This window comes from Rhinopithecus bieti, unplaced genomic scaffold (genome assembly GCF_001698545.2).
Source record: "Rhinopithecus bieti isolate Rb0 unplaced genomic scaffold, ASM169854v2 scaffold_40803, whole genome shotgun sequence".
Taxonomy (NCBI): Eukaryota; Metazoa; Chordata; class Mammalia; order Primates; family Cercopithecidae; genus Rhinopithecus; species Rhinopithecus bieti.
In genome coordinates, this window is record NW_016816762.1 from 1294478 (window position 1) to 1319387 (window position 24910).

Genomic DNA, 24910 nt, shown 5'->3' on the forward strand with positions numbered 1-24910 from the left:
AGACCTGAACCTCTCCTAAAACCAAGACTTTCAAAGCAGACTATGGACGAGAGAGCATGCCCTGTGCCAGATGCCCCAGCAGCGTGAAGGAGACCAGGCTGCTCGTACAGGACGGTGGTCCAGCGTGGCCCCCGCCTTCTAAAACCCCTGATCCCCAGCAGAGAGGAGTGGGCCTCAGCTTTGCAGACAGCACTGTTTCCAGATCAATGTTAAAAGGAAAACAAGGCACTTATGAAAAATTTGAAGCATTCCAGCTTTGGATACACAAAAGTATTCCAAGTCCCCAGCGATACCCCACATCAAAGTCATCGCCAGCATGAACCTGTTCCTGTGTGGAGACTTCATCACTGGAGAGCAGGTAGGAGCCGGCCTGAACGAATTATGTGATGCACCCAAAAGCCTGCCCACTGCAGAAGCCTCTTCCCAAATCACGCAGTGCACACCTCACTCACATACAGGCCAGGCACCCAGGCGTTTTGCTTGGTACATTATGTTGCCGCTAAACATTCCTAGGAAGTTGCGAAGGTTCATCCTTGCTGATTGGTGACTGAAATTCAGCAACATCCCTGCGGCTCTGCAGTGTGTGCCAAGGTCAAATCTAATCCCGACGACATCCTCAATCACCTTCCAGTAAACCGGGTGCCAGCCGGGCCCGTGGGCTCACACTTCCTGAAACAAGTTCACCGTCTGCCCCAGCGATGCCGGACAGAGCTCCCTGCGACTCCGAAACACATTTCTCTCTTCCCACAAAGGAGCCACTCTCCAGGAGCAGCTCCTGAACACAAGGGGTATGGCTGGGGCTGGGGCTGGGGCGGGCTGAAGCATTCATGCTGCGTTTCAACAGCCTGTGCGGCGAGCAGCTACTGTGGGGCAGTGCATCACCTGGACGCTGAGACAGCGGGAACAACATGAAAAAGTCCACCGTGCCAGAAACATCAGCCCACAGATGCTCCTAGAGGAAGATGCAGCAGACATGAAGGGCAGATGAGAACAGAAGAAACACAGACAGCTGCCGCCACCACAGGCTCGCACGCGGCCTCCAACGTGAAAAGGAAGTGCTTCAAGAGTTTCCACTCCACCGGTCTGGCTTCCCTTCAACCAGAAAGGGGGCACAGGCACCCAGCAAGAGCCTGTGCTGGTGACATAGAATGTTCTTTCTAGAGCCCCAGGGGACAGTCCCGTCCTCTGAGCTGGTCACAACTGACCTCACCTTTTCCTTCTTGAAGGGAGACGCCAGGATGCAGGGGAACAAGTGAAAAAAGCTTTTTCTAATTTGAGGTGAGAGGCACCACTGACCGCCACAATCAGCAACTCAAGGCCGTCTCCCCAGGCCTCATCTTCTTGGCCTGCCCGTTGGGCCCGGGCGGGGGACTCCGGCGCCGCTGCTTCTTCTCCAGCTGCTGCTGCACTCTCTCCTCTTTCTTCTTCAGGTAGGAGGTCATGTTGTCGAACGTGGCCTTGTAGAGACTGCTGAAGTTGGCGTCCGCACCGGCAGAGCCTGTGACGGGGGAACAAGGACAGGTGCCAGGTGGGGCAGGAACATGGGACTCGGCCACCACAGTGGGCCCCCTGCAGCAGGGAGTTACTTTGTGACACCCGGAGTCCTCGGTGGACCGTGGAGGGCATCTTCTGGGATGGTTCCCCATGGTACCCACCTCCTGGCACCCACACCCTGGCTGGACCTGAGGACTGCCTCCTAACAGAACGGGGCAAAGACGAAAGAATGTAACGGAAACCAGGGTACCAAGGCTGGGCCTCCACCATGCTCCACCATGAGCACTCTCTGCTCATGCGCCCAGGGAAAGCCAATACTGCACCATGTGCCGCCCAGTGAAGCGGCCCAGGTGGCAGGGGATCGGGAGCAGCGGCTTCTGGCCAACAGCCAGAGAGGCCCCCTGTCCTGCCAACAACCCGGACTGAACGATGTCGGGCCCTGCCTGGTGAAGTTGAGGTGGCCACCTGCAGAGACACAGCTCAGCTGAGTCCGGACCCCTGACCCACAGCAACAGTGAGATGGTCAGGGTGGGGTGCCTTAAGGCATCGAGTGTGGGAGATCACGTTCTGCAGCCACAAGGAATGGACATGGATTTCATCTACTTTATCTAAGTGCCAAGGATTGGGGGGCAATGACTGACCATAGGCACACAGAGACAGCCACAGCCTGGCCAGGAAACCACAGGCCTAGCCGGTAACTCACGCACCAGCCATTGCCTGAAGCCCGTCCATCCGGCAGGTGGCGCAGCCTTCCCGCCCCTCCAGCGACTCTGCTGCTTGTGGGACACTCAAGCAGCAGCCCTCCCCCATCCCTCTCCCAACAAGCCCCCAAGTCTGCACCAGGAACATGCCACTCTATCTATGAAACATCTCAGGAGAGTGAGCCCAGGCTTTGGCCTGAGAATGTTGTGCAAGGTGACACTCAACAGGTCCGTGCTACCTGTGGCCTACAGCACGGGGGCCATGAGCACTGCAGATGCCCAGCCACGAGCACTGCCGCCTGCAGTCCCTGACACAGCCGGTGACAGGCCCACTCGGAGTGTTCCTAAAGCAGATCCCAACCACCCCGGAGGAGGGGGCCCAACCCTGACTGTCTCAACCCTCAACATCCTAAGCAAAGCAGGAGGGAGAGAAGCCTCAGAGGCAGAGCCAGTGCGCCACCACCACTCAGGAAGCTTGGCAGAAGGCGGTCAGGCCACCATCAGCGGAATTCCTCCGACCTGCGTTTCATTCCCTCCAGAGCTCCAAGGAACCTCAGTGCTCGCTGGAGCGGGGTCTGGCTTTGCAAGACCTCCTCAGGGCAGCACTTCTTGTCATGAATGAGGTACCTGGATTCCGTGCTGGGCTAACCCATCCTGCAGACACCATCACCTCCAAGACAGTGCAGTGCTGGCACCATGGCGCACCCAGAACTACAGTGCGCCGTGTCCCCCGAAGGCAGCGTGGAAAATGTTCGTCCAGCTCCTCCCTCAGCCCGGCTGCTCTCCTTCCTGCAGCCGCAGCCACACAAGTTGCTGACCAGATTCCCTCCCCTCAGCTGAATGTTCCCATCAGGACAGTGACCATCCAGCCCCTGCTCAGCCTCCTGAACACTCCCACGGCCTCTGGCTGGATCCCCACCTGACCTCCCAGTGGGGCCCTGCACTTGCTGACGCCCGCTGTCGTGGGATCAATTCCCTCAACACCATGGACCAGGCCCAAGGCAGCACAGTACCCGCTCCCTCTGGGAGCCACCAGATCGTGGACCAGGCCCGAGGCAGCACAGCGCCCGCTCCCTCTGGGAGCCACCAGATGCCAGCCCTGCCCTGGGGACCTTCAATGCCCAACTCTGAAGGCAGGTGGGGAGCGGGAGATGCTGCTCAGACCCTGAGCCCCCGGTTCCTGCGTGGCTGTCGTTAGCCTGACTCCCATGGAGGGGGTCCTCCTCCTCCTGTGCGCCACCCTCCTCCTGCCCTGGCCCGCCTTCTGGATGGGGACACAGGCTTACCCTCCCTCTTGATCTACACACCGGGGCCCTCGGGCGGGTCACAGTGTGTGCTTCTGCTTTCTCTGGGGACCACGCTGGGTGTGACCCCCAAGGGCAGCCTGCACCTGTGCTCTCACCTTCCAGCATGGCCCAGTTCCCACGAAGAACACCAGAGATTTTCTTTAACACGGCGCTCTCAGGAACAGACTGCAGGTGACAAACGGAAAACCTTCATCAGAAAGAGGCAGGCCTGGAAACCCAGCACCAGGACGCAACACACACTGGCCAGAGGCTTGCAGGGGAGGTCCCCGCCTGGTGCCTGGTGACCCCCATTCGCCTTCCATGGAGACCTGGGGAGGCAGCACCCACAGCTGGCCCACGATGCCAGGGTGAGCTCTTCACACCCAGCTCATCAACCTCAGGGTTCCAGCAGGTGCAACAGGCACCCACTGGGGACATCATGTGGCCCGCCACTTCTTAGGTAAAAAGAACTGGATGGCTTAAAAGTGCTTCCAGGCCAGGCGCGGTGGCTCACGCCTGTACTCCCAGCACTTTGGGAGGCCAAGGCGGGTGGATCACCTGAGGTTGGGAATTTGAGACCAGCCTGACCAACATGGAGAAACCCCGTTTCTACTAAAAATACAAAATTAGCCGGGTGTGGTGGCGCATGCCTGTAATCCCAGCTACTCGGGAGGCTGCGGCAGGAGAATCACTTGAACCCAGAAGACGGAGGTTGTGGTGAGCCAAGATTGTACCACTGCACTCCAGCCTGAGCAACAAGAGTGAAACTCAGCCTCAAAAAAAAATAAATAAATAAAGTGCTTCCAAAGTGCTCAAATGAGCTTTAGTAAATGGGTACCTACTCCACTCAACTATATAGCAACCCCGTGAGACAAGGGGCGGGCAGGGGCATTGCTCCCATGTTACCAGGAGCGATGCAGACAAGGTACAGGGCTCGCCCCGTCCCCCAGCAAGGAAGCAGCTCAGCCCACCGCCCTTGCCTGGGGATCCCACTGTCTCCCCGGAGGAAAGCAGCTCAGCCCGCCGCCCTTGCCCCCTCCTTTACCCGGGGCTCTACGTGCTCCTGAGTGCTCAGCCCATGCCCCAGGCCCGAGGTTGTGCTAACCCAGCCTTCAAGTGTTAGTCTCAGACACCCTAGCCACACTGAGTGCCAACTTCATCACTAAGTGTGGTGTGAGGGGCACACTCTCCCGAAAAAAGAACATCTACAGACATCACCACACGGGATAAGCCAGCTAGGCACCAGCTCCCTTCACCCACAGTGGAAACCCCAACCACTGCCCCTCAGGACACAGACCCTGGGTCCCAGAAGTGGCTGAGTTGAAAAAGGCTCACGTTTGGACCCAAAAACCACAGCTGCCGCCCCACACCCGGAGGCTCATGGAACAGGAAGGCACAGGACATCAGGAAGGTGCCGAGGCTCACCTGCCACTGGTCGCCCACAGGCTTATGGAACGGCAGGGCATAGGACATAAGGCAGGTGTCGAGTCTCTCCTGCCACTGGCCACCCACAGGCTTATGGAACAGCAGTGCACAGGGCATCAGGAAGGTGCCGAGTCTCACCTGCCACTGGCCGCCCACAGGTCTGTAGAGCACCAGGGGGGCTTCCTGGCAGTCCTGGAGCACCCACAGGCCCTGAGTCTCCTCGAAAGCCACGTCCCACACTTGGTGCTGGAGCGCCAGCTGCTGCTTGTATACCAACTGCTGTCTGTGGGCGTCCAGCTGGAAGATGTAGACCACAGGAGTGCTTGCATGAAGAAAGAGAGCACGATTACTAGGACTGCAGGCCCACAGTCACCACTCTGCAGCCAGCACCCCAGACGGCACAGCCCTCACCGGCACCACCTCAGGAGAGCCTGCGCTAAAAGCCCCAGCTGCGCCACTCCCAAGTGCTGGTGCCGGGGAAACCATGGGGTGATGCATGCTCGTGGTTTAAGTCCTAAGCTCTGGGGAGGCTTGTGATGCAGCAATAGATAACTGCACAGTACAGGCGGGCAGGGCAGGAGGACGCCTGCCCTGGGCTCAGGCACAGCTCTCCTCTCACATCTGTGTACTTCTAGAACGAGCTAAAAGACCTCCCCAAGTTGTCATAAGGACAAGATGCAAAGTGCCGAAAGCACCAAATAGAATACCTTTCCTGACACACAGAGGCTGCTCGGGAAGAAGCAGCAGAACTGCACTCCACCCCTAAACCCACCTTGTCAGCACCGCCAACCCCAGGGGGGGTCCCATCCAACCAGCCCCGAGCAGGGAATGAGGTGACACCACCGCGACTGGCCCAGGGGAAAGTCTGTCATTGCAGAAGGCCAGGCAGAGGCTGCTGATGCTCTTTACGCCAGGGGAGTTCAACGTCAGGTTGAAGAGCACTGGCTGAGAGGGGCCCCCACCCTCACGCAGCAGCAGTCATCAAAAGTGACATTCTCAGGGGGAGGTGCTGGACCAACACCACCACCGTCCAGGACATCTTCATTAAGGACGTGGGCCAGTGGCCAACCCCCTAACTCTTCCCCCTGCAGGTCTGCAGAACCGGAGGCCATAGAGGTGCTGCCGCTTACCCGTCGCACAGAAGCGCCACGCAGTTCTCCTGGCACCAGAACGCAATCCTGGACGCAGCAAACCTCTGAAAGAAGCAGCCCATTAATTTCACGCCAGCTGCAGGGGCCCGACGCTGGGCGCTCTGATCCAACAAGAGCAAAACCGAAGGATGCTCACGCCCCCACATACCAAGGAAGAGGAAATAGCGCTGGAACATTCTGGAATCAGCAGAGAAAGGAGGGTAGCCGATTCCCTGTTTCCCACGCAGATGGCAAAAGCCCCTCAGTGGCTCTGGCACTCCCTACAGGGCCTGTGACAGCCTCCAAAGCCAACAAAATGGGTCAGACAGTGAGGAGAGGAGGGAGCGGAGGACACAGGGGAAAGGAAGAGACAAGAGCTACACACACAACTGCCCTGTGAGCTCCCACGCTTCCTAGCAGAGGAAATAGTAAAAATGAAGAAGAGGCCGGGCACAGTGGCTCACGCCTTTAATCCCAGCTACTCAGGAGCCTGAGGGGGAGGTTGCTGTGAGTCGAGATAGCACCACTGGACTCCAGCCTGGGCAAGAGTGAGACTCCATCTCAAAAAAAAAATTTTTTTTTTAAATGAAGGAAACTTCCAGTAACCTGAGTCCACGTGAAGCATGGAGGAAAAGGCCTGGTCCTCTCTTACATGGCTGCCTGGCAGGGGGCAGAGGCCACACCACACAGTTCTCCAGGAAACAGAACAGACCGTGTGGCGGGAAACTTCGCCAAAGCCTGGGCTTTCAGGGCATCATGAAATTGCTCCAAGCTGGCCGGAGAATGCTGGGGTGGGCCTGGTCCCGCCCCTGCCCCATCTGGCTGGCAGACCCACAAAGGTGCATGCGCAAGCACTTCCACTCCTTCCACTTCAGAAAAGAATTAGAGGTCTTCCTGTACGTTAACTGTTTGCATGCAACGGTGAGACAAATTATTTCCCCCTGACGTGACTAGCCACCTTCAGCATTTGAACTATGAGATTTCCCTCACACAGGAAGAAGCCTGGCATTGAGAGCAAACGCTTCCAACGGCGAAGTGCCTTTTCCACTCAAGCCAAGCGACTGCAGGTGCCTACAAGCACTCAGTTGCCCAGAAGTGAACAGAAGCAGCTACCTGGGGGGCCTGGGGGTCCACCAGCTCCTGTAGACTGGCCAGGTGACAGCAGTGCAGCTGGCGGCCGCTCCTGTACTCCCAGAGCCTCAGGGTGCTGTCCTGCACACACCAAATACACAGGTTAGCACACGGTCGCAGGGCTTCCATCAGGCAAGGTGACAGAGAGGACAGCTGCATGTGGTTGGGGGTCCACTCAGTGACAGCCACGCCACCCACCTTCAGGAATTAAAGGCTCTCTGCTCTGACTGCATAAATCAGTCATGCAAATCATCCAGAATAACAGTGGGGAAAGGAAGGTGACCAACCGCCTGTTTCTCGAGTGCCAATATGCCCAGGCAGATGACAAAGCCAATGAGGCAGATCCCAGCAAAATGAGCCAAGGCCACCAGACGGCCAGGCTGTCATCTGCCAGGAAGCCAGACCGCATCTGCTGTGCCCGGGCCAGGCGCAGACACAGGAATGCACACAGGTGCAGACACTACACTTCAGCAATCATGCATTCCCACAGGGAGACACGCGTGGCCTCACGAGCACGTGGCCACTGTTCCATTTCACTAAGAATGACAGGAAGGACATGGTCATCGGCAACCATCCCATGGCGACTGGTACAACCCTTCCGGAAGCCAACACGGGAACCAAGAGCCTCCACGCTCTAAAACCACCATAAATGGAAAAAAGGGTTTCTCTTTTTTTCTTGGTTTTATCTGTTGTTATTTTTTTGTTTAATTGAAATGGGGTCTATGCCACGCGGCCCACTGCAGTGCAGTGGCTATTCACAGGCTTGCTCCTGGCTCACTGCAGCCTCTGACTCTCAGGTCCAGGCAATCCTACTGCCTCAGCCTCCGAGTGGCTGGGACCACGGTAGGAGCCACCATACCTGGCTTAAAAAAATTCATTACAGCACTAATTAAGTGGAGAGAAATAAATCAATACTCACTAAATCTAATGAGAGAGTATCTGTGCACTATCTGTAAGTATTTTTAAAAGACTAAATGAAAAAGATGAAAAGTAAATACCCCAAACAGCTAACAGTAGATGCATATCCTCTGGGTACCGAGGTAAGAGTGGATGTATGAATGCACACACACACACACAGGCATGCACACACAGGCACACACACACAGCTTGCCACAAATGTGGCAGATAAACATGGAACCAACACACACATCTACAGGCATTTCACTCACCTCCAACCTCTCTATGATGACAAGAAAAAGATGTTTAATAACCATGAACCCACTGAGACAAAGACAACAGGCAAGAAGAGAAGGCAGCCGTGGAGAGGCGGCAAGGAAACCTGGGGACTAGAGGCCGGGGAACAAACCCGCCAGCCACAGAGAAGCCCGAGAGGTGCCAGGACCTTCCGAAGACCAAACTGGACCAGGCAGCTGAAGGCCAAGGTGGTGAGGGGAGCTGTCCAATGTCTTTCCAAAGAGAAGCAGGACCTGCCCGATGCATCCTCAGGCCCAAAGTCCAGGCCAGCAGAAGGCTCTGGGGAAACGGAGCCAAGAGGCCCTGTCTTGAGGATGCCAAATACCCACTGAGGAGAGGGCCACCTAGCCCCTTCGCACTCACCTCCCAGAGCCCCAGGGGACAGACCTGGGCAAGAGTGAAGGCCGGGACACTGACCACCCAGAAGAGACCGACTGGCCCACACGTTCTACGGGGTCCGCAGGCAAGGGGCTGCTGCCCACACTCAGACACCTGCTCTGAAGCCCCTCGGGCCCCATCCTGGGCGCACGCATCCAGCCTCTGAGGCCGACGGGTGCTGATTCCCACCACACACAGGCAGACGGGATCGCCAGACATCCGACGACAACCTCCAACGAGAAAGGCGGCCACACACTCCAGAGAAGGGGATCAAACACAACGCCAGGAACAAATCGAAGAAAGACAAGTCCACGCTCATCTCAGGAGATGAGAGACACGTGCGCTATCCGAGAACGGGTGGCTGCAAAAAAGAACGTGCCGAGAGCAAGAAAGAACTGAAGATTCAAAATAATCCTCATAAAACTCAAGTCTCCACAGAAGGCTGGAAGTCAAGTTGAGGTAATCTCCCAATTAAGACTATTCCTAAAGGAGCAGAAACACGAGACTGAACAGGAAAGAAAAGAAATCAGAGAATTATGGCCGGGCACGGTGGCTCTCGCCTGCAACCCCAGTAGGTGGAAGTGAGTGGATCGCTTGAGGTCAAGAGTTTGAGACCAGCCTGGCCAACCTGGCAAAACCCCATCACTACAAAAGTATAAAAAATGAGCGGGCCGTGGTGGTGTGTTGCCTGTAATCCCAGCTACTCGGGAGGGCTGAGGTGGGAGGATTGCTTGAGCCCGGGAGGCAGAGGTTGCAGTGAACCGAGATCACGCCACTGCACTCCAGACTGGGTGACAGAGGGAGACCCTGTCTCAAAAAAAATAAGAATCAGAGAATTAAAGTGGTTCAACTAACACAAGCTTTAGAAAAAGCGAGCAGGAGGCGGGGGTAGAGAACAGAAAGCAATTATGTAAGAAAATGCGCCAGGTCGGAGGACACTGGAGATCACGGGCTGCATAGCCAATTCCTCTCCGGGGTCCACCAAGTCACCTCAGTGGCTTCGACATCACACACTGGGGCAGAGAAGGTCCTCCGGGCAGAAGGACAGCCCAGCTGTCACCCCACGGACCCCCGGCAGACAGCTGCAGGCTTCTACAGGAAAAGCGAAGGGAAATCCACAGGAGCAGCCAGCGGGAGAGCAGAGCGGGCAAGGCCTCTCAAGCTCCGAGGGAAACCGTTTCAACCAGGACTTATCCACCAAACTAACAACCAGGCCTCAAAAGGAGATTAAAGGTATTTCCAGAAAGGCAAAGTCAGAAAACACCCTCCTCGCGCCTTCCGGCAGCTACCAGATGACACGTTCCACTCAAACAAAGCAGTAAGCCATGAGGGACAGATGGGGCCTGGGGAGGCCTCTCTGCCCGTGGAATTCTCCTCACTATTATAAAAAGACTGGAAGGTGCACAACAAAACGCTGACGAAGCCTGACCCTGACCCTGACCCTCTGGGGACCGTGGCCACACTTTTCTTCTTCTCTCAGGGCACATGGCTGTGCGTTAAAGAGCAGGAACAGCAGGCTTTGAATGAAGCCCAATCAGAGAAGAAATGTAGGAGCGGCTGGAAGGTCCATTAGCCATCCTGCCACACCACACAAGGGACCAACACAGACAACACAGGGAAGGGCAGCGAAGAGGAAGGTGGTGGTATGCGGGCAACAATTCCACAAGAGGACACAATCAGACCCTGTGAGGAATCCGAGGCCCTCACTTTGGCAAAATCACTAACAATCCTTCTAATGTATTCCTCAGAGGAGACACGTCTCTCATCACTGAACCGTAAGGCTTCCAGGACCCAACTGCTAGGACACAGAAGTTGTAGCCAGCAAGTAAAAATGCACTGTGGTAACCCGGGTGCGGGTGCTTGAACCTGTGGTCCCAGCTACTTGGGAGACTGAGGAGGAGGCACATCACTTGAGCCCAGGAGTTTGAAACTAGCCTGAAAAAATGTAGCAAGACCCCATCTCAAAAAGAAAAAAAAAAAATGCAGCCCGTAATGGGACGGACTGAGACCCCTCCAGGAGTCAGACACGCCCCCATCTACTGTGTCTACCTGAGATCCTGATCGCCGATACTATCGCAGACGGAGCAGCCACCCTCTCAGAAGGGAGCCTTCCACACACCTGTTCTAGTTCATCCCACGTGTGAACACACAAGCACCTGCACACGCCCCCACACAGTCCTGAATGAGCAGCACGAGCGGGGAGCGAGCCACAGGCAGCTCTAAGATTCGAAAACAAGCACCATCTAGTGGACAGCCGTGGACACCCAGGAGCCAGCGATCCAGAGGGGCCAGTTCCAGGAGGCGCCCACCCCAACCTCCCCGCAGGCTCAAAAATCCAGAGGTGAGTGACGCTGGGCAGAACACTTACCCCCGAGGAGGACAGAAGCAGTCCGGGCTGAGTGGGCACCACGGAGATGCGGCTCACAAACCTGTGAGGGCGAGAGAGAGAAGCAGAGTCAGCTAGCCCAGCACCCGCGGGGACGGGAAGGCCTGGGGAAGCCGCCTGTTTATCTAAGGAAGAGAAGCGTCTGCCCCAAACCGCCCCCCGATCCAATAAAAACAGCCAACATGGGAAGTATCTGTTAACCCTAACCTGGTTAAGCAGGTGAAGGCCCCTGGACACGATCGGGGAGGTGAATGAGGTCATTCCTGGGTCCCCAGCAGCACAGCAACCTCTAAGCCAGGCTGCTCCTCAGCCATGCCTGCCAGAGACCCAAGCACCTCTGTGCCCCTCTGCAGCCCCCTCTGCAGCAGCTCTGCTCAGCGGCACCTCCATAGGCCCCCCCAGCACCCACCCTGGCCCAAGGCACCTGCACTGTGATGAAAGGAGCCTTGGGGGAGACTCAAAGACACAGCACACAGCGGGGAGGGAGGAGGGAGGAGGGAGGAGAAGCAGCCAAGCCCCCAGACAGATTCCTATCAGGGTCCGACAGCCCCTCAGCAACAACTCTGAGTGACCTGGCCAGAGAGCTGTCTCTGCTGAGCCCGGCCCAGTCCTCCTGTGGGGCTTGGCCTGCAACAGCAACGGACCCAAAGTCACAGGCACCCTCCCATCAGAACAGCCGCGAAGAGTGACCTAAGCAGCCCAGCTCGCCCAGAAACCCATCTGGCTCGGGCACCTACAAGGGTGACAAGGCTCCTTTTCTTCCCGCTCTAACACACTGACCTCAAGCAATCCCTCATGCACGGGGTTTCCAGGGACCCTGGAATGGGGTGGCTCGTGAGCCTCACTCCATCTCCGCCAGTCATGGCCTCTGCTACCTTGAGCTAGCCATGGCATGAGCTGGGCCCAGTCCTGCAGCCACCGCCCTGCATGGCACCACAGCACCGACAGCAGCCCACAGCCCAGGACAGATAGGGCACAGGATGCCCCATGCAGAGGGTACGAGTGGCCTCACAGTTCTCAACAGTTTGAAAGGGGTTTCACCATGGGTTTGAAACAAAAATCTCAAAAAATAATTATTCTAATCACTGCAGTATCTAATGAGTGCCTACTCATGCCAGGCACCACGCTGAGGGCTGCACACAGCAACAGGCCCAACCGACCCACAGAACCACTCAGATGTAGCGGGAGACGGCCAGTGAACCAACCTATACTGCAATGTCAGTAAAGGGTACGGAACAGTGCCATCCAGCAGAAATGCAGCTCCAGCCACACACGGGGGCCACGGGGGTTTGTTTTCAATTTGCCAGCCACTGTGTTGAAAAGTAAACGAGCAGGCCAGGCGCAGTGGCTCACGCCTATAATCCCAACACGTTGGGAGGCCAAGGCGGGGAAATCATGAGGTCAGGAGATCAAGACCAGCCTGGCCAACATAGTGAAACCTCATCTCTACCAAAAATACAAAAAAAATTAATCAAGTGTGGTGGCAGGAGCCTGTAGCCCCAGCTACTTGGGAGGCTTAGGCAGGAGAATTGCTTGAACCTGGAAGGCGGAGGTTGCAGTGAGCCAATATCGCACCACTGCACTCCAGCCTGGGCAACACAAGGAAGAAGGAGAAAAGAAAGGAAGGGAGGGGAGGGATGTAGTGGGGGGGAGGGGAGGGGAGTGAGGAAGGAAGAGAGCTATTGAAGTTAACTTTAATACTGTGTTTTTACTCAATATATCCAAGTGATGAGGCATTTCCCTAGAGGGGTGGGAAGCGTGTTCCCATCAGCAGAAACCTCCCTCACGTGCCTGGTGAGGCAAGGGAGCTGCAAAGACCCCAGCTAGAGATGGCGAAGGGGAGGGGCCCGGGGCTGCAGTCCAGAGAACTCCAGAGCTGGATCACTAGGGAACTAAATGCAAGTCAGAATAAGCTATCCCGAGGCACACACCAGTGACTGGCCTTTTTTTTTTTTTTTTTTTTTTGAGACGGAGTCTCGCTCTGTCACCCAGGCTGGAGTGCAGTGGCCGGATCTCAGCTCACTGCAAGCTCCGCCCCCCAGGTTTTATGCCATTCTCCTGCCTCAGCCTCCCAAGTAGCTGGGACTACAGGCGCCCGCCACCTCGCCCGGCTAATTTTTGTATTTTTTAGTAGAGAAGGGGTTTCACCGTATTAGCCAGGATGGTCTCGATCTCCTGACCTCGTGATCCGCCCGTCTCGGCCTCCCAAAGTGCTGGGATTACAGGCTTGAGCCACTGCGCCCGGCATTGACTGGCCTTCTTAAACAGGAAATGTTTGCATCCGTTCAAAACCAGGAAAACACAGGTAACCTCAGCATTGAATTCCCTCCCTCCAATTTCTTCCACTGCCTCAAATAATGTATTTTAAAACATTTCAGCCAATTACACTAAGCACTTTTCCTCTGTGTAAATTCTAATAAGCCTTTTGTGTGAGAGAGAAGCGGCACTCAGAAACACCTCCACATGGGTCCTGGCAGAGCTTGCTGCCACGAGAAAGGCCGCCGCCGGGCTGCAGAGGCTGCTTAATTCTTGGATAGCTGAAATCATGAAAGTTCGTCCTCACCCCCAACACAACCACCGCCCACCAACCAACAACTGCCAGGCATCGTGCAGGGGTCTCCACACTGAGACAAGGGTTTCCCAGAAACAAGCCCTCCCGTTCGGTCAGGACCAATGGGAAGTCACTGGCACAGACTACGGGTAACAGCGTAGAGTGAACCCCACCCTTTCAGGGCTTTGCAGGCAGCACCCATGGCACCTGCAGTGACCAAGCACCAGGGCTGCTGTCACCTGTGTGGGACCTCGCCAGCTACAGTGGCACCTGCTGAGCTGCAAGCTGATGCTGTTTTCAAAAAGAGCTTCTTTCTGCTGGAGGGGCAGGAAGGGGTACTCACTCTGTGTGTCCCAAGCAGAACGACTCGATGCTGTGGGGCGCTGCGGCCCAGCTGACTCGGATCTTCTCATCTCGGTCGGCAGTGAGGATGAAGCGGTCATCAGGACTCACAGCCTGCATCACCAGGAGCCAGAAAAAAAACAGATGCTCACCTGAGTCTTCCCGTATCCAGTCCCTCATGGAAGCAGGCAGGGGAGCTGCAGCCTGGCTGCCAAGAGGATGCGGCCTTCGAGGACAGACCAGCTTGGCTCCTCCCCTCCTCCTGTCCCTGCGTCTAATTGCTGGCCCTCCTTCTTCCTCCCCAGAGGGTCCCCGGTCACCTCCAGCCCTCACTCCTCAGCGCTAGAGCAGGCTTCTGGGGTAGGGCAGGGCCACCCCTGCCTGCCCATCTCCCGCATCTCGGCAAATCCAGGCCCCACTCCCATTTCCACCCACCCCAGGCCTGCTGCACCCTCATGCCCAACACTGACTGGGTTGCCTTCCTGTCACACATGTCCCCACACCCAGCTGTCACCAAGTCCCAGTGAGGTCTCCTTGATACTCCGCACTCGCCACTGTTCCTGACTGTCCCTGCATGCGTCCAATCCCAGCTCTACCATCCGGGCTGTGGGCCTGGGCCCTCTGGAGCTCCACATGTTTGTCTGTGACACATGGGGCAGGCAGAATGGGGTGACAGGGGCTGCTGCGAGCAGTGCTGAGGTGATGCTCCTACAGCACCTGGCACAGCTCTGGGCCAAGGAGGCAGAGCCAGAGGCTCATGGCTGCACCTGCTCCTCCCACACCTTCACTTCCAATCTGGGGCCACCCCACTGGCCACCTCCTGCCTCACCTGCCTTCTTTGTTCTCCCTGCTGCCTGCTTCACCTTCCTAAATCCTGTTCCCACCTCTCCCCTGCTCCCAAATCTGCAGAAGGCTATCCCTGCTATGGGGGAGCCCTACTCTCCCCACCAGACGCTGGGGCGCAGACCGGGCAGACACTGACTCAGCCTGTACCCCACATACCATGCCCCCCAAGTACTGCATCTAACAGCATGGACAGGTGCCCCACCTGCCTGAGCCTTGACAGGGCAGACATTGACTCAGCGCATGCCCCACATACCGCGTCCCCCATGTACCGCGTCCTGCACCTACCATGTCCCCCACCTACCGCGTCCCCCACCTACCACGTCTAACAGCATGGACAGGTGCCCCAGCTCTAGATGGCCACACCCGTGTGGCTCCAGCACCGAAAAGGAGTAGACATCTCCCGACTTGTCGGCCACCAAGACCTTCTCCTCAGAGGCTATGAAGGTCAGGGCTGTACACCTCCTCGCCACGGTCCTAGAAGGCCAGAGAGACACCCCCATTAGCTTCCAGAAGCAGCGCAAGGTCCTTGACAACCCAGCAGGCCCTGTGGGCAGTGGTAGGCACCGGTACCTGACCATATGCTCTGTTTTCCAGCTGCTGAAGATGGTGCCAAAAAAATTAAGCAACGATAACAACTGGAACAAAGCCAGTGCCTTTGACAAATTTACTTTCACAACATTTTTCTTTAAGAAAATTGCTCCTAGCCGGGCACGGTGGCTCACACCTGTAATCCCAGCACTTTGGGAGGCCAAGGCGGGAGGATCACGAGGTCAGGAGATTGAGACCATCCTGGTTAACACGGTGAAACCCCACCTCTATTAAAAATACAAAAAATTAGCCGGGCATGGTGGTGGGCGCCTGTAGTCCCAGCTACTCGGTAGGCTGAGGCAGGAGAATGGCGTGAACCTGGAAGGCAGAGCTTGCAGTGATCCGAGATTGCGCCACTGCACTCCAGCCTGGGTGATGGAGCGAGACTCTGTCTCAAAAAAAGAAAAGAAAAGAAAAGAAAATTGCTCCTGATGGTGGGATCTAGGTGGTGGATAAAAGGGTGACAAAATCCTCAACTTTCCTGTGTGTTTGAAAACTGTCATCAAGAAATGGGGAAATGGTTCCTTGACCCCCCAGTCTTCATCGTACATTGAGGGAGACAACAGCCCTCTCCATAAATGCTGAGTGTGCTGGGGGCCACTGTCAAGGACAAAGGCAGGCACCAGCCTCCAGGGCCCCCCAAGCCTTGCTGCTCCCCTGACCTGCACTGACCCCTGCTGTCATTCTGCTGTGCCGGACCAGGAGCCTCAGACAGAGAGCCACGCCTCGTGCCCTACAGAGGGATGGAAGGGCCCGGCCACCCTCAGGGCAGGACCCAGCCCAGGGCAGCAGTGAGGCAGCACCCTACCCTCCTCGGGAGGAAGCGCCGCTACCCAGCGCGTGAGAGGCCTGCGCTCCCCACAGTCCACATCCAGATTAGCACATCCACGAATCCAACCCTGACCCAGAGCCATGGATGCGCCAGAGTTCCGGATGCAGCACGTCTGCACACTCGTTCCGTAAGAACCAAAGTCACAGTTCGCTCCCTCTCCTTCACCAGGGCTCAGGGCTACACTGCTTCCTGGGGCTCTCATTTCCACACCATTTCTACTGGAATCATCCCGTATTTGTGTCCTTTCCACAAGGCAGGGACCCATATGTTCTATTTTACATAGATATGAGTTGTAACACTGCTTCCCACACACGTAGTTAGCCACAGGGCCTCACCGTAGAACAGTGGCCAGCCCTGCTTCACCACCCCCAGGGCTGTGGCGGTGCACACTGCCCCATACACAGCCAACACCAGGCAGACAAGTACAGCGTGCCCAGCCCCTTGTGGCTGGAAATGCAGATGGCAGTTTCAGGAACGCTGTCCTCAATAAAGTCCCTGTTTCTCTCAGGGGCAGAGGGACAAAAGGACAAAAAGGGCAGGCAGGACCGTTGGGTCACACCCCAGCCTGGAAGCAGCGCCCCTCCTCCTCCCCGCAGCTGTGCAGCGCAGCTGCAGAAAGGAGGCAGAAGGGAAGCATAACAGGGTAAACACAGAGAAAACAAGGACAAAGAAAGATAATTACGCTCTGGGGCAAGATTAATCAGAATTCTCAGGGTGCACTGTAATTTAAACAAACAGCCCTGCACTGCGCCAGCAACACAGCCCCCAATGTCCGATGGGCTCATTAAGCAGCTGCCACAAACACGACTGTGCTGGCACAGAGGAGCAGCCCAAGAGGACGCCACGGGGAGGGGGGATGGACTTGGACTCACGGGGCGCTCATCCCCACAGCCAGGCTGGAAGGCATGTGGCACAGATGGCCCCCAACACCGCGCCTCCTGCCCAGCTCAGCAGAGGGCACTGCTCCTCATCCCTTTGTCCTGCCCCAGCCGGGGGCTCCCAGCCTCTCCAGCTGGGCTTATCCTGGCACCGATTCTAGGACGCAGCTGAGCCGTACTCGCGGGCTTGGGTGCTAGGATCCGAGGGAGGTCACAGAATGGGGCAGGTCATTGGACCAATGGCAAGCCGGCCTGTCACCCTAACTGAGGCACAACCCCACCCTCAGACCACCAGCCTGTGCAGGGTCTCGGGTCTCAGCACTCCCTCCACAGTCACTGGGTTCAGGGCCCAGAGACCAGCAGAACCCAGCAAGTATCCGCCTGTCTCCACAGGCCCCCCATGGGGGCCAGGCCCTCTGTCCTCTGCCGGAAGTCGAGTGGCTGAGCCCTGAACCCCTAGACTGAGTTGGCGCTGCCCCGAGCCCCCCTCCAGAGAGCCACCTGGGCAGCCCCAACAGGGCACTGAGGACGCCAGGCACCATCCACACCCACACTCCAGCAGCCAGGCACTCTCTCTCCATCCCATGGGCAAAGCGAATCCGATGGTTTCCCGGCTCGGCCTTTCCCACGTGCTGCCGCAGCCCTCACAGGCATTTTCGGAAACACTGACTCCACTGGAAGGATTTCTCCCTCATAAACACACATGTCAAAATCAATGTATCACTTGTCACCCTGTGTCCTCATCTCTGGTTTGGAAAACCTGGCCTCAGTCTCTCGGGCCAAGAGTCTCCTGACTGCCCCGGCAGCAGGCCCTCCAGCCCCTGTGGTTCTAAACCGCTACCTGGGACAGTCTCTCGGGCCAAGAGTCTCCTGACTGCCCCAGCAGCAGGCCCTCTGGCCCTTGCGGTTCTAAACTGCTACCTGGGAAAGAACTGTTGCTGCCCACAACTTCCATCTTGGCTGTGCCTCAAAACCCTTCAACAGGAAGCTTACCAGCAGCAGCACAGTAACAAAGCCACCACTGGACAGAGAGCCTGGGGTCTCGCCCAGCTCAGGGGCATCCCGCAGCAGTGCAGGGCCTCAGTGAAATGCAGATAGGCCACGAGTACATGGACCTCTAAAACTGAATGCAGGTGGATGAGCTAAGTGTAGGCGGTTTTCTGGGGAGAGGGTGCATCCGATCTAAGAGTCTGCGTAAAAAGCCTCCAGGTGTGGGGAGCAGCCCCCATATTTGCGGACCAGCCACAGGGTGCTGCCTGCCAGCTCAGCATGGTTCCACTCACCCCCGTCCTCTCCTTGAAAGCAGCTCCTGATAAAACTCACCCTATGCCCTTCTCCCTGCCCCACTCTCATCCCCCAAATGTACTCCTCCTGTCACAATAATCCCCTCCAATTTCTCACTGAGAGAAAGGGTAAAGATTTCACTCCACCTGATGCTGAGAAGTTTACAAACCCACAATTCTAAAGGAATTTTTAAAAGATTATTGAGGAATTTGCCAAGGGATGTTGAAAGTGGCAGTAACTTCACACCTGTACGCACTGTCCTGCAGTTCAACTAGAGAAAGGGGAGGCGGCAATGTGTGCCCTACACCAAGGTCAGGAGAAATCCCAAGCACACCATCGAGGCCGGATTTTGTAATTTGCTGCCTGGACTGCATCAAATCACATGGTCCGTCTTCTATACCACCTAAGGCAAACGTTTCCTACACGAAGTTATACCGCTGACATCACTTTCAAAACCAAGAGTAGGCCAGGAGCAGTGGCTCACGCCTGTAATCCTAGAGCTTTGGGAAGCCAAGGTGGGCAGATCACCTGAGGTCAGGAGTTCAAGACCAGCCTGGTCAACATGGCAAAACCCCATCTCTACTAAAAACACAAAAACTACTCAGGCATGCTGGTTTATTCCTATAATCCCAGCTACTCAGGAGGCTGAGGCAGGAGAATCACTTGAACCCAGGAGGCGGAGGTTGCAGTGAGCTGAGACCACGCCACTGCACTCCAGCCTGGGTGACAAAGACACACTCCACTCCACACACACACACACAAAAACAGTGAACTCGCAGGAGGGTCACTGCCAGGAGCCAGCCTCTGCTCCTTGCTCACATGACGCAGGCTGCCCATCCCTCATCCCAAATGCGTGGGACCAAAAGTGCTTTGCACTTCAGATTTGTTCAGGTTTTGGAATATTTGCAAATACTTACTGGCTCAGTATCCCTAACCTAAAAATCAAAAATCCTAAACATTCCAGTGAGCATTTCCTTTGAGCATCTTGCCTGTGCTCAAAAAAGTTCAGATTTTGGAGGATTCTGAATTTCAAACTGGGGTACTGAGTGCACTGCCCACTCTTGGACTTGTGCTTTTGTTTTTTTTTTTTTGTAGAGATGAGATCTCACTATGTTGAGGCCAGACTGGCCTCAAACTGCTGGCCTCAAGCAATCCTCTCGCCTTGGCCTCTCAAAATGCTGGGATTATAGGCGTGAGCTACCATGCCAGCCTCCCAGAGTTTTACCAGGTGTTTACATAAAAAGAATCACACCAGCACACGACCTTCAAAAGGTGAGTCAACACAGCAAGACATCTCCCTCTCGGCAAAGCACCTGCAACCAAGGATGAAGAGGCCCCGCCACCCACCCAGGCGGCAGCGGTGTCTGCACCCACCATGAGTCCCGACTCACGGAGCTCTCAACCTCAAACGACTTCCTCCGAGAAGCCGACTGCCACAGGCAACCACATTGAGTGGAGAGAATTCTAGATTCCTCCCTGCTCCGGGCCATGCACAATGCCAGGAGCAGAGGTCTTGTCCCTCTGCAGGAGTCAGAACCCCTGGAGGAGCCCTGGGCCTCTGCGCTTCCATCAAGGTGAAGAAGCTCCACTGTTAGGAACCAGGACACAGCGGGCAGGTGGACTGGACATACCCTTTCTCCCAAGTTCAAAGTGAGACACTACCTCTGGACAGCGAGCTCACATTGAAGTAAAGTGACATTCCACCCATGTCTCCATCTTTCTGGTGACCTCAGAACTTCACAGCCACAGCACTGTCTGGACTTGAAAGAGTTAGCGTGTTCAAGACACGAGCAAGCCCCCTGCCCCTCACCCCTATCCCCCGCCAGGCCTGCGGCACACACGGCCTCTGCAGGCAGTGGCTACTTCTCAAATGGTGTCTGGTACCAGACATCAAAAGCCTTGGCACAGGGTACACCCTCTGCACAGTGAAGAATTAACCTTGCCTTTGGCCTCATCTCTAAGAGTAGGGGCCTTGGGCCCCACAGGCAGCCTCAGTATGTGATTTAGGGCAGGGGCCTGTGGCCACAAGGTGTCCACTCCACCTCTGGAGGGGCTGGGAACTAAAGGTCAGCCACCCTGACAGCATGTGATCAACCCCAAGAAAACGGCTGGACACCAAGGCTTAGGAGGCTTCGCTGTGTGTGTCACACAGCAGTGCCAGTAAACCCACGCTGTCCACACCTCTGCAGTCCCACTTGCTCTGACTCCAACTTCCCAGAGTTTAAAGGCAGGAAGTAGCACAAGGAAACAGTAGCATTTGAACAGTGGAACAGTGCAAACAATCTAATGCCCAGCTACAGGGAATGACACAGTGTTGTCAACACTGCCCTGGGTAGGGAAACAGGCTACAGGCTAGCACATGCCACCGCAACAATGTAACACATGCAAATACTGTAATCCATCTGCAGAGACGAGGAGGGCCTGGCCCCAGTGCTCATCACATACTCTGACTCTGGGTGGCGAGATTCAGGGTGGTTTTTGTTACTGTTCTCATTTTGTACTTCTCAGTGGTTTCCAATTTTCTGTACAGACCAAAACCAAAGGATAAAAAAGGGAAAAGGCAGCACAGGAGGACACCGAACTGTACTCCAGGGGAAGCAGACAAGTGAGAATTTGCTCCCAACTTCTACGACCCCACTCACCATAGCTAAAAGGGAACCCACACATTCCACTGTCGTCTAAGTAACTGGATCAAGTCTGAGATCCACGTACACATCAGCACATGGATCTCAGCTCCGCACCTGTTCTTGACCCCAGGGCTTTGAAGTTAAGGCAAAGGTACTGGAAAATACTAATCCAGTCTCAGTGGTTACCGGTGCAGCTCACCTTACACAACTGTGCCACAGAAAGGCCATGTGAGAGCGACACTTTGGTAGATGGGCTTATTTTGTAAAAATAAAGTGTCCTAAAACAAAGAGCTCCTACAAACCAATAAACAATATCCCAATGGAAAACATAGGATATGAAAAAAAAAAAGCTTACAAAACACAAATGATTCTTAAGTATATAAAAAGTTGCTCTTCTAGCTGGGCACCAGTGGCTCATACCTGCAATCCTGGCACCTTGGGAGGCCGAGGCGGGTGGATCACCTGAGGTCAGGAGTTCAAGACCACCCTGGCCAACATTATGAAACCCTGTCTCTATTAAAAAAATTGAAAAAATAGCCAGTCATGGTGGTGCATGCCTGTAATCCCAGCTACTAAGAAGGCTGAGGCAGGAGAATCACTTGAACCTGGGAGGTGGAGGTTACAGTGAGCTGAGATCGCGCCATTGCCCTCCAGCCTGGGCAACAAGAGCAAAACTCAATCTCAAAAACAAAAACAAAACAAAACAAAAAATGCTGACCACCAGTAGACGGACAGTCAAGAAAATTGCTGTAGCTGGACTCAGTGGCTCACGCCTGTAATCCCAGCATTTTGGGAGGCCAAGATGAGTGGATCACCTGAGGTTAGGAGTTCAAGACCAGCCTGGCCAAAAGGCAAAACCCCATCTCTACTAAAAAGACAAAAATTAACTGGGCATTGTGGTAAGCGCCTATAATCTCAGCTGCTCGGGAGGCTGAGGCAGAAGAATCGCTTGAACCCAGGAGGAGGAGGTTGCAGTGAGCCAGGATTGGGCCACTGCATTCCAGCCTGGGTGACAGAGCAAGACTCTGTCTCAAAACAAATAAACAAATAAAGAAATTGCAGAGCATATGGCCTAGCCCAGACGAAATAAATCACAAAGTCTGCGCTTTCACAAGACACCCAGGTGGCTCTTGTGCACATGCCTGTCAGAGCTCAGCCAGGGCCTTCACTTTAGGAAAAGAATTACCAGGCCAGGTGCGGTGGCTCACTCCTATAATCCTAGCACTTTGCGGGGCTGAGACGGGTGGGTCACCTTGAGGTCAGGAATTCGAAACCAGCCTGACCAACATGATGAAACCCCTTCTCTACTAAAAATACAAAAAATTAGCCAGGCATGGTGGCACATGCTTGTAATCCCAGCTACTTGGGAGGCTGAGGCAGGAGAATTGCTTGAACCTGGGAGGCAGAGGTTGCAGTGAGCTGAGATCACACCATTGCACTCCAGCCTAGGCAACAAGAGTGAAACTTCGCCCCGAAAAGAAAATTTAAAAAATGACCATCAGATTCTTTTAGATCATTTCATTTTTACCTTTTGGGAGTCAAAGCCCCCTTTGAGAATCTCATGTGAATTATGAAAACTCTCCACAGCAGCCAGTGTCCAAAAGGCAAGACGAACTGTTATATGCTTAACTGAATCCCCCAACCCACAACTCCTGTGTGGAAGCCCTGACCTACCTAGGACCTCAGAATGTGACTGTATTTGGATGGGACCTTTACGGAGGTGAAACAGAGGCCAATGGGGCAGGCCTGACCCCATCTGACCGGTCTCCTTTCAGGAATAGGAAATGAGGACACAGACACAAAAGGACGACTCTGTGAAGACACAGGGAGAAGACACCACCGGCAAGCCACGGAGAGAGGCGTCAGAGGAACCAGCCCCGCCCTGCCAGCCCCTTGATCTTGGTCTGCCAGCCTCTACAACTGGGAGAAAACTGTTACTTAAGACTCCTAGTCTGTGGTATCTTGTTAGGCAGCCCAAGCAGACTGGGACAACTACCATCTTCTTTCAACACTGAGAGGGTGAAACCCTATCCATCCCTCCTTCCCACAGGTTGTCCGAGAAACCCAAAGCCAAGGCCAACCTGCTAGAAAGCCCCTGCCACCTGCAGAGATCCCTGTGGAGGGCTCAGGGCAGGACACCTCAAGGCCACCTTGAGGCATTCACCCTGAATCCTGAAAATACTTCCCATCTTCTCTATTCTAGGTCCTAAGGGACTTGCTCGTGTTGCGGCTGTCTTAGCAAGAGGCTGCCGCTCACAGCTCTTTCAAGATAAAGAGGATGCGATCCACAGCAGTCAGGTGGAAGCAGCCATTTATTACCAGTTATGACTCGGACATGTGGGGACATGCAGTTAAAACTCATTTTCCGCCGGGCTCGGTGGCTCAAGCCTGTAATCCCAGCACTTTGGGAGGCCGAGACGGGCGATCACGAGGTCAGGAGATCGAGACCATCCTGGCTAACACAGTGAAACCCCGTCTCTACTAAAAAAAAATACAAAAAACTAGCCGGGCGAGGTGGCGGGCGCCTGTAGTCCCAGCTACTCGGGAGGCTGAGGCAGGAGAATGGCGTGAACCCGGGAGGCGGAGCTTGCAGTGAGCTGAGATCCGGCCACTGCACTCCAGCCCGGGCGGCAGAGTGAGACTCCGTCTCAAAAAAAAAAAAAAAAACTCATTTTCCTACTGGGAAACCATCACTGCCTATGGGAAAGGAGCCGGAAGGCAGGAGAGAAGGGAGGCTGTCGCATACTCCTTGGTTTAATTTTGTTGTGTTTTAAGTTTTTAAACCATGCGCATCTATGACCTACCTGATACACAAAAACACAAAAACATATTGTGAATCACATATACATAAAAACATGTAGATTAGGGGGGAGGAGGGAGGGATTGCATTGGGGAGTTATACATGATATAAATGATGAATTGATGGGTGCTGACGAGTTGATGGGTGCAGCACACCAACATGGCATAAGTATACATATGTAACAAACCTGCACGTTATGCACATGTACCCTAGAACTTAAAGTATAAAAAAAAAAAAAAAAAAAAAATGTAGATTAAAACCCATATACACAAAACACATAAAGTAAAATGATGCAGCGTTCAGGGCTTTCTTTTTAACCTGACTGGAAGAGAGGACAGAACAGGCATTCATTGCTTTTGATGCCACCTAGAATTTGGCTTATCTTTTTTGAAATGGAGATTTGCTCTTGTTACCCAGGCTGGAGTGCAATGGCATGATCTCGGCTCACTGCAACCTCTGCCTCCCGGGTTCAGGAGATTCTCCTGCCTCAGCCTCCCAAGTAGCTGGAACTACAGGCATGTACCACCATGCCTGGCTAATTTTGCATTTTTAGTAGAAACGGGGTTTTGCCATGTGGGCCAGGCTATTCTCAAACTCCTGACCTCAGGTGATCCGATCCACCTGTCTCGGCCTCCCAAAGTGCTGGATTACAGGTGGGAGCCACTGCGCCCAGCTGAATTTGGACTTTTACTTTTCTCTTTGAAAATGAGATGAAGCTGGGAGCGGTGGGTCAAGCCTGTAATCCCAGCACTTTGGGAGGCTGAGGCGGGTGGATCACCTGAGACCAGGAGTTCGAGACCAGCCTGGCCAATGTGGTCAAATTCCGTCTCTAGTAAAAAATACAAAAATTAGTTGGGCGTGGTGGCATGCACCTACAGTCCCAGATACTTGAGAGGCTGAGGTGGGAGAATTGCTTGAACCCAGGAGGCGGAAGCTGCAGTGAGCTGACATCGCACCGCCGCACTCCGGCCTGGGTGACAGAATGAGACCCTTCTCAAAAAAAAAAAGGAAGATGAAATAAAAATCTTTTTTTTTTT

General features: G+C 54.9%; 1 protein-coding gene across 2 annotated transcripts in view; it reads right to left on the reverse strand.

The window, feature by feature from the left end:
- Nucleotides 1–473: 473 nt before the first annotated feature.
- The window catches only part of WDR4 (WDR4 tRNA N7-guanosine methyltransferase non-catalytic subunit), a 30667-nt gene continuing 6230 nt past the window's right edge, over nucleotides 474–24910 (reverse strand). For both annotated transcript variants that reach the window (XM_017855220.1, XM_017855219.1), the window contains exons 4-11: nucleotides 15182–15338; nucleotides 14020–14132; nucleotides 11108–11168; nucleotides 7150–7248; nucleotides 6037–6101; nucleotides 5045–5228; nucleotides 3598–3667; nucleotides 474–1498 (exon numbers count right to left, since the gene is read on the reverse strand). In XM_017855220.1, the coding sequence (XP_017710709.1) occupies nucleotides 1305–1498; nucleotides 3598–3667; nucleotides 5045–5228; nucleotides 6037–6101; nucleotides 7150–7248; nucleotides 11108–11168; nucleotides 14020–14132; nucleotides 15182–15196 (801 nt within the window). In that variant the 5' untranslated portion in view covers nucleotides 15197–15338 and the 3' untranslated portion in view covers nucleotides 474–1304. The remainder of the gene's footprint in view (nucleotides 1499–3597; nucleotides 3668–5044; nucleotides 5229–6036; nucleotides 6102–7149; nucleotides 7249–11107; nucleotides 11169–14019; nucleotides 14133–15181; nucleotides 15339–24910) is intronic.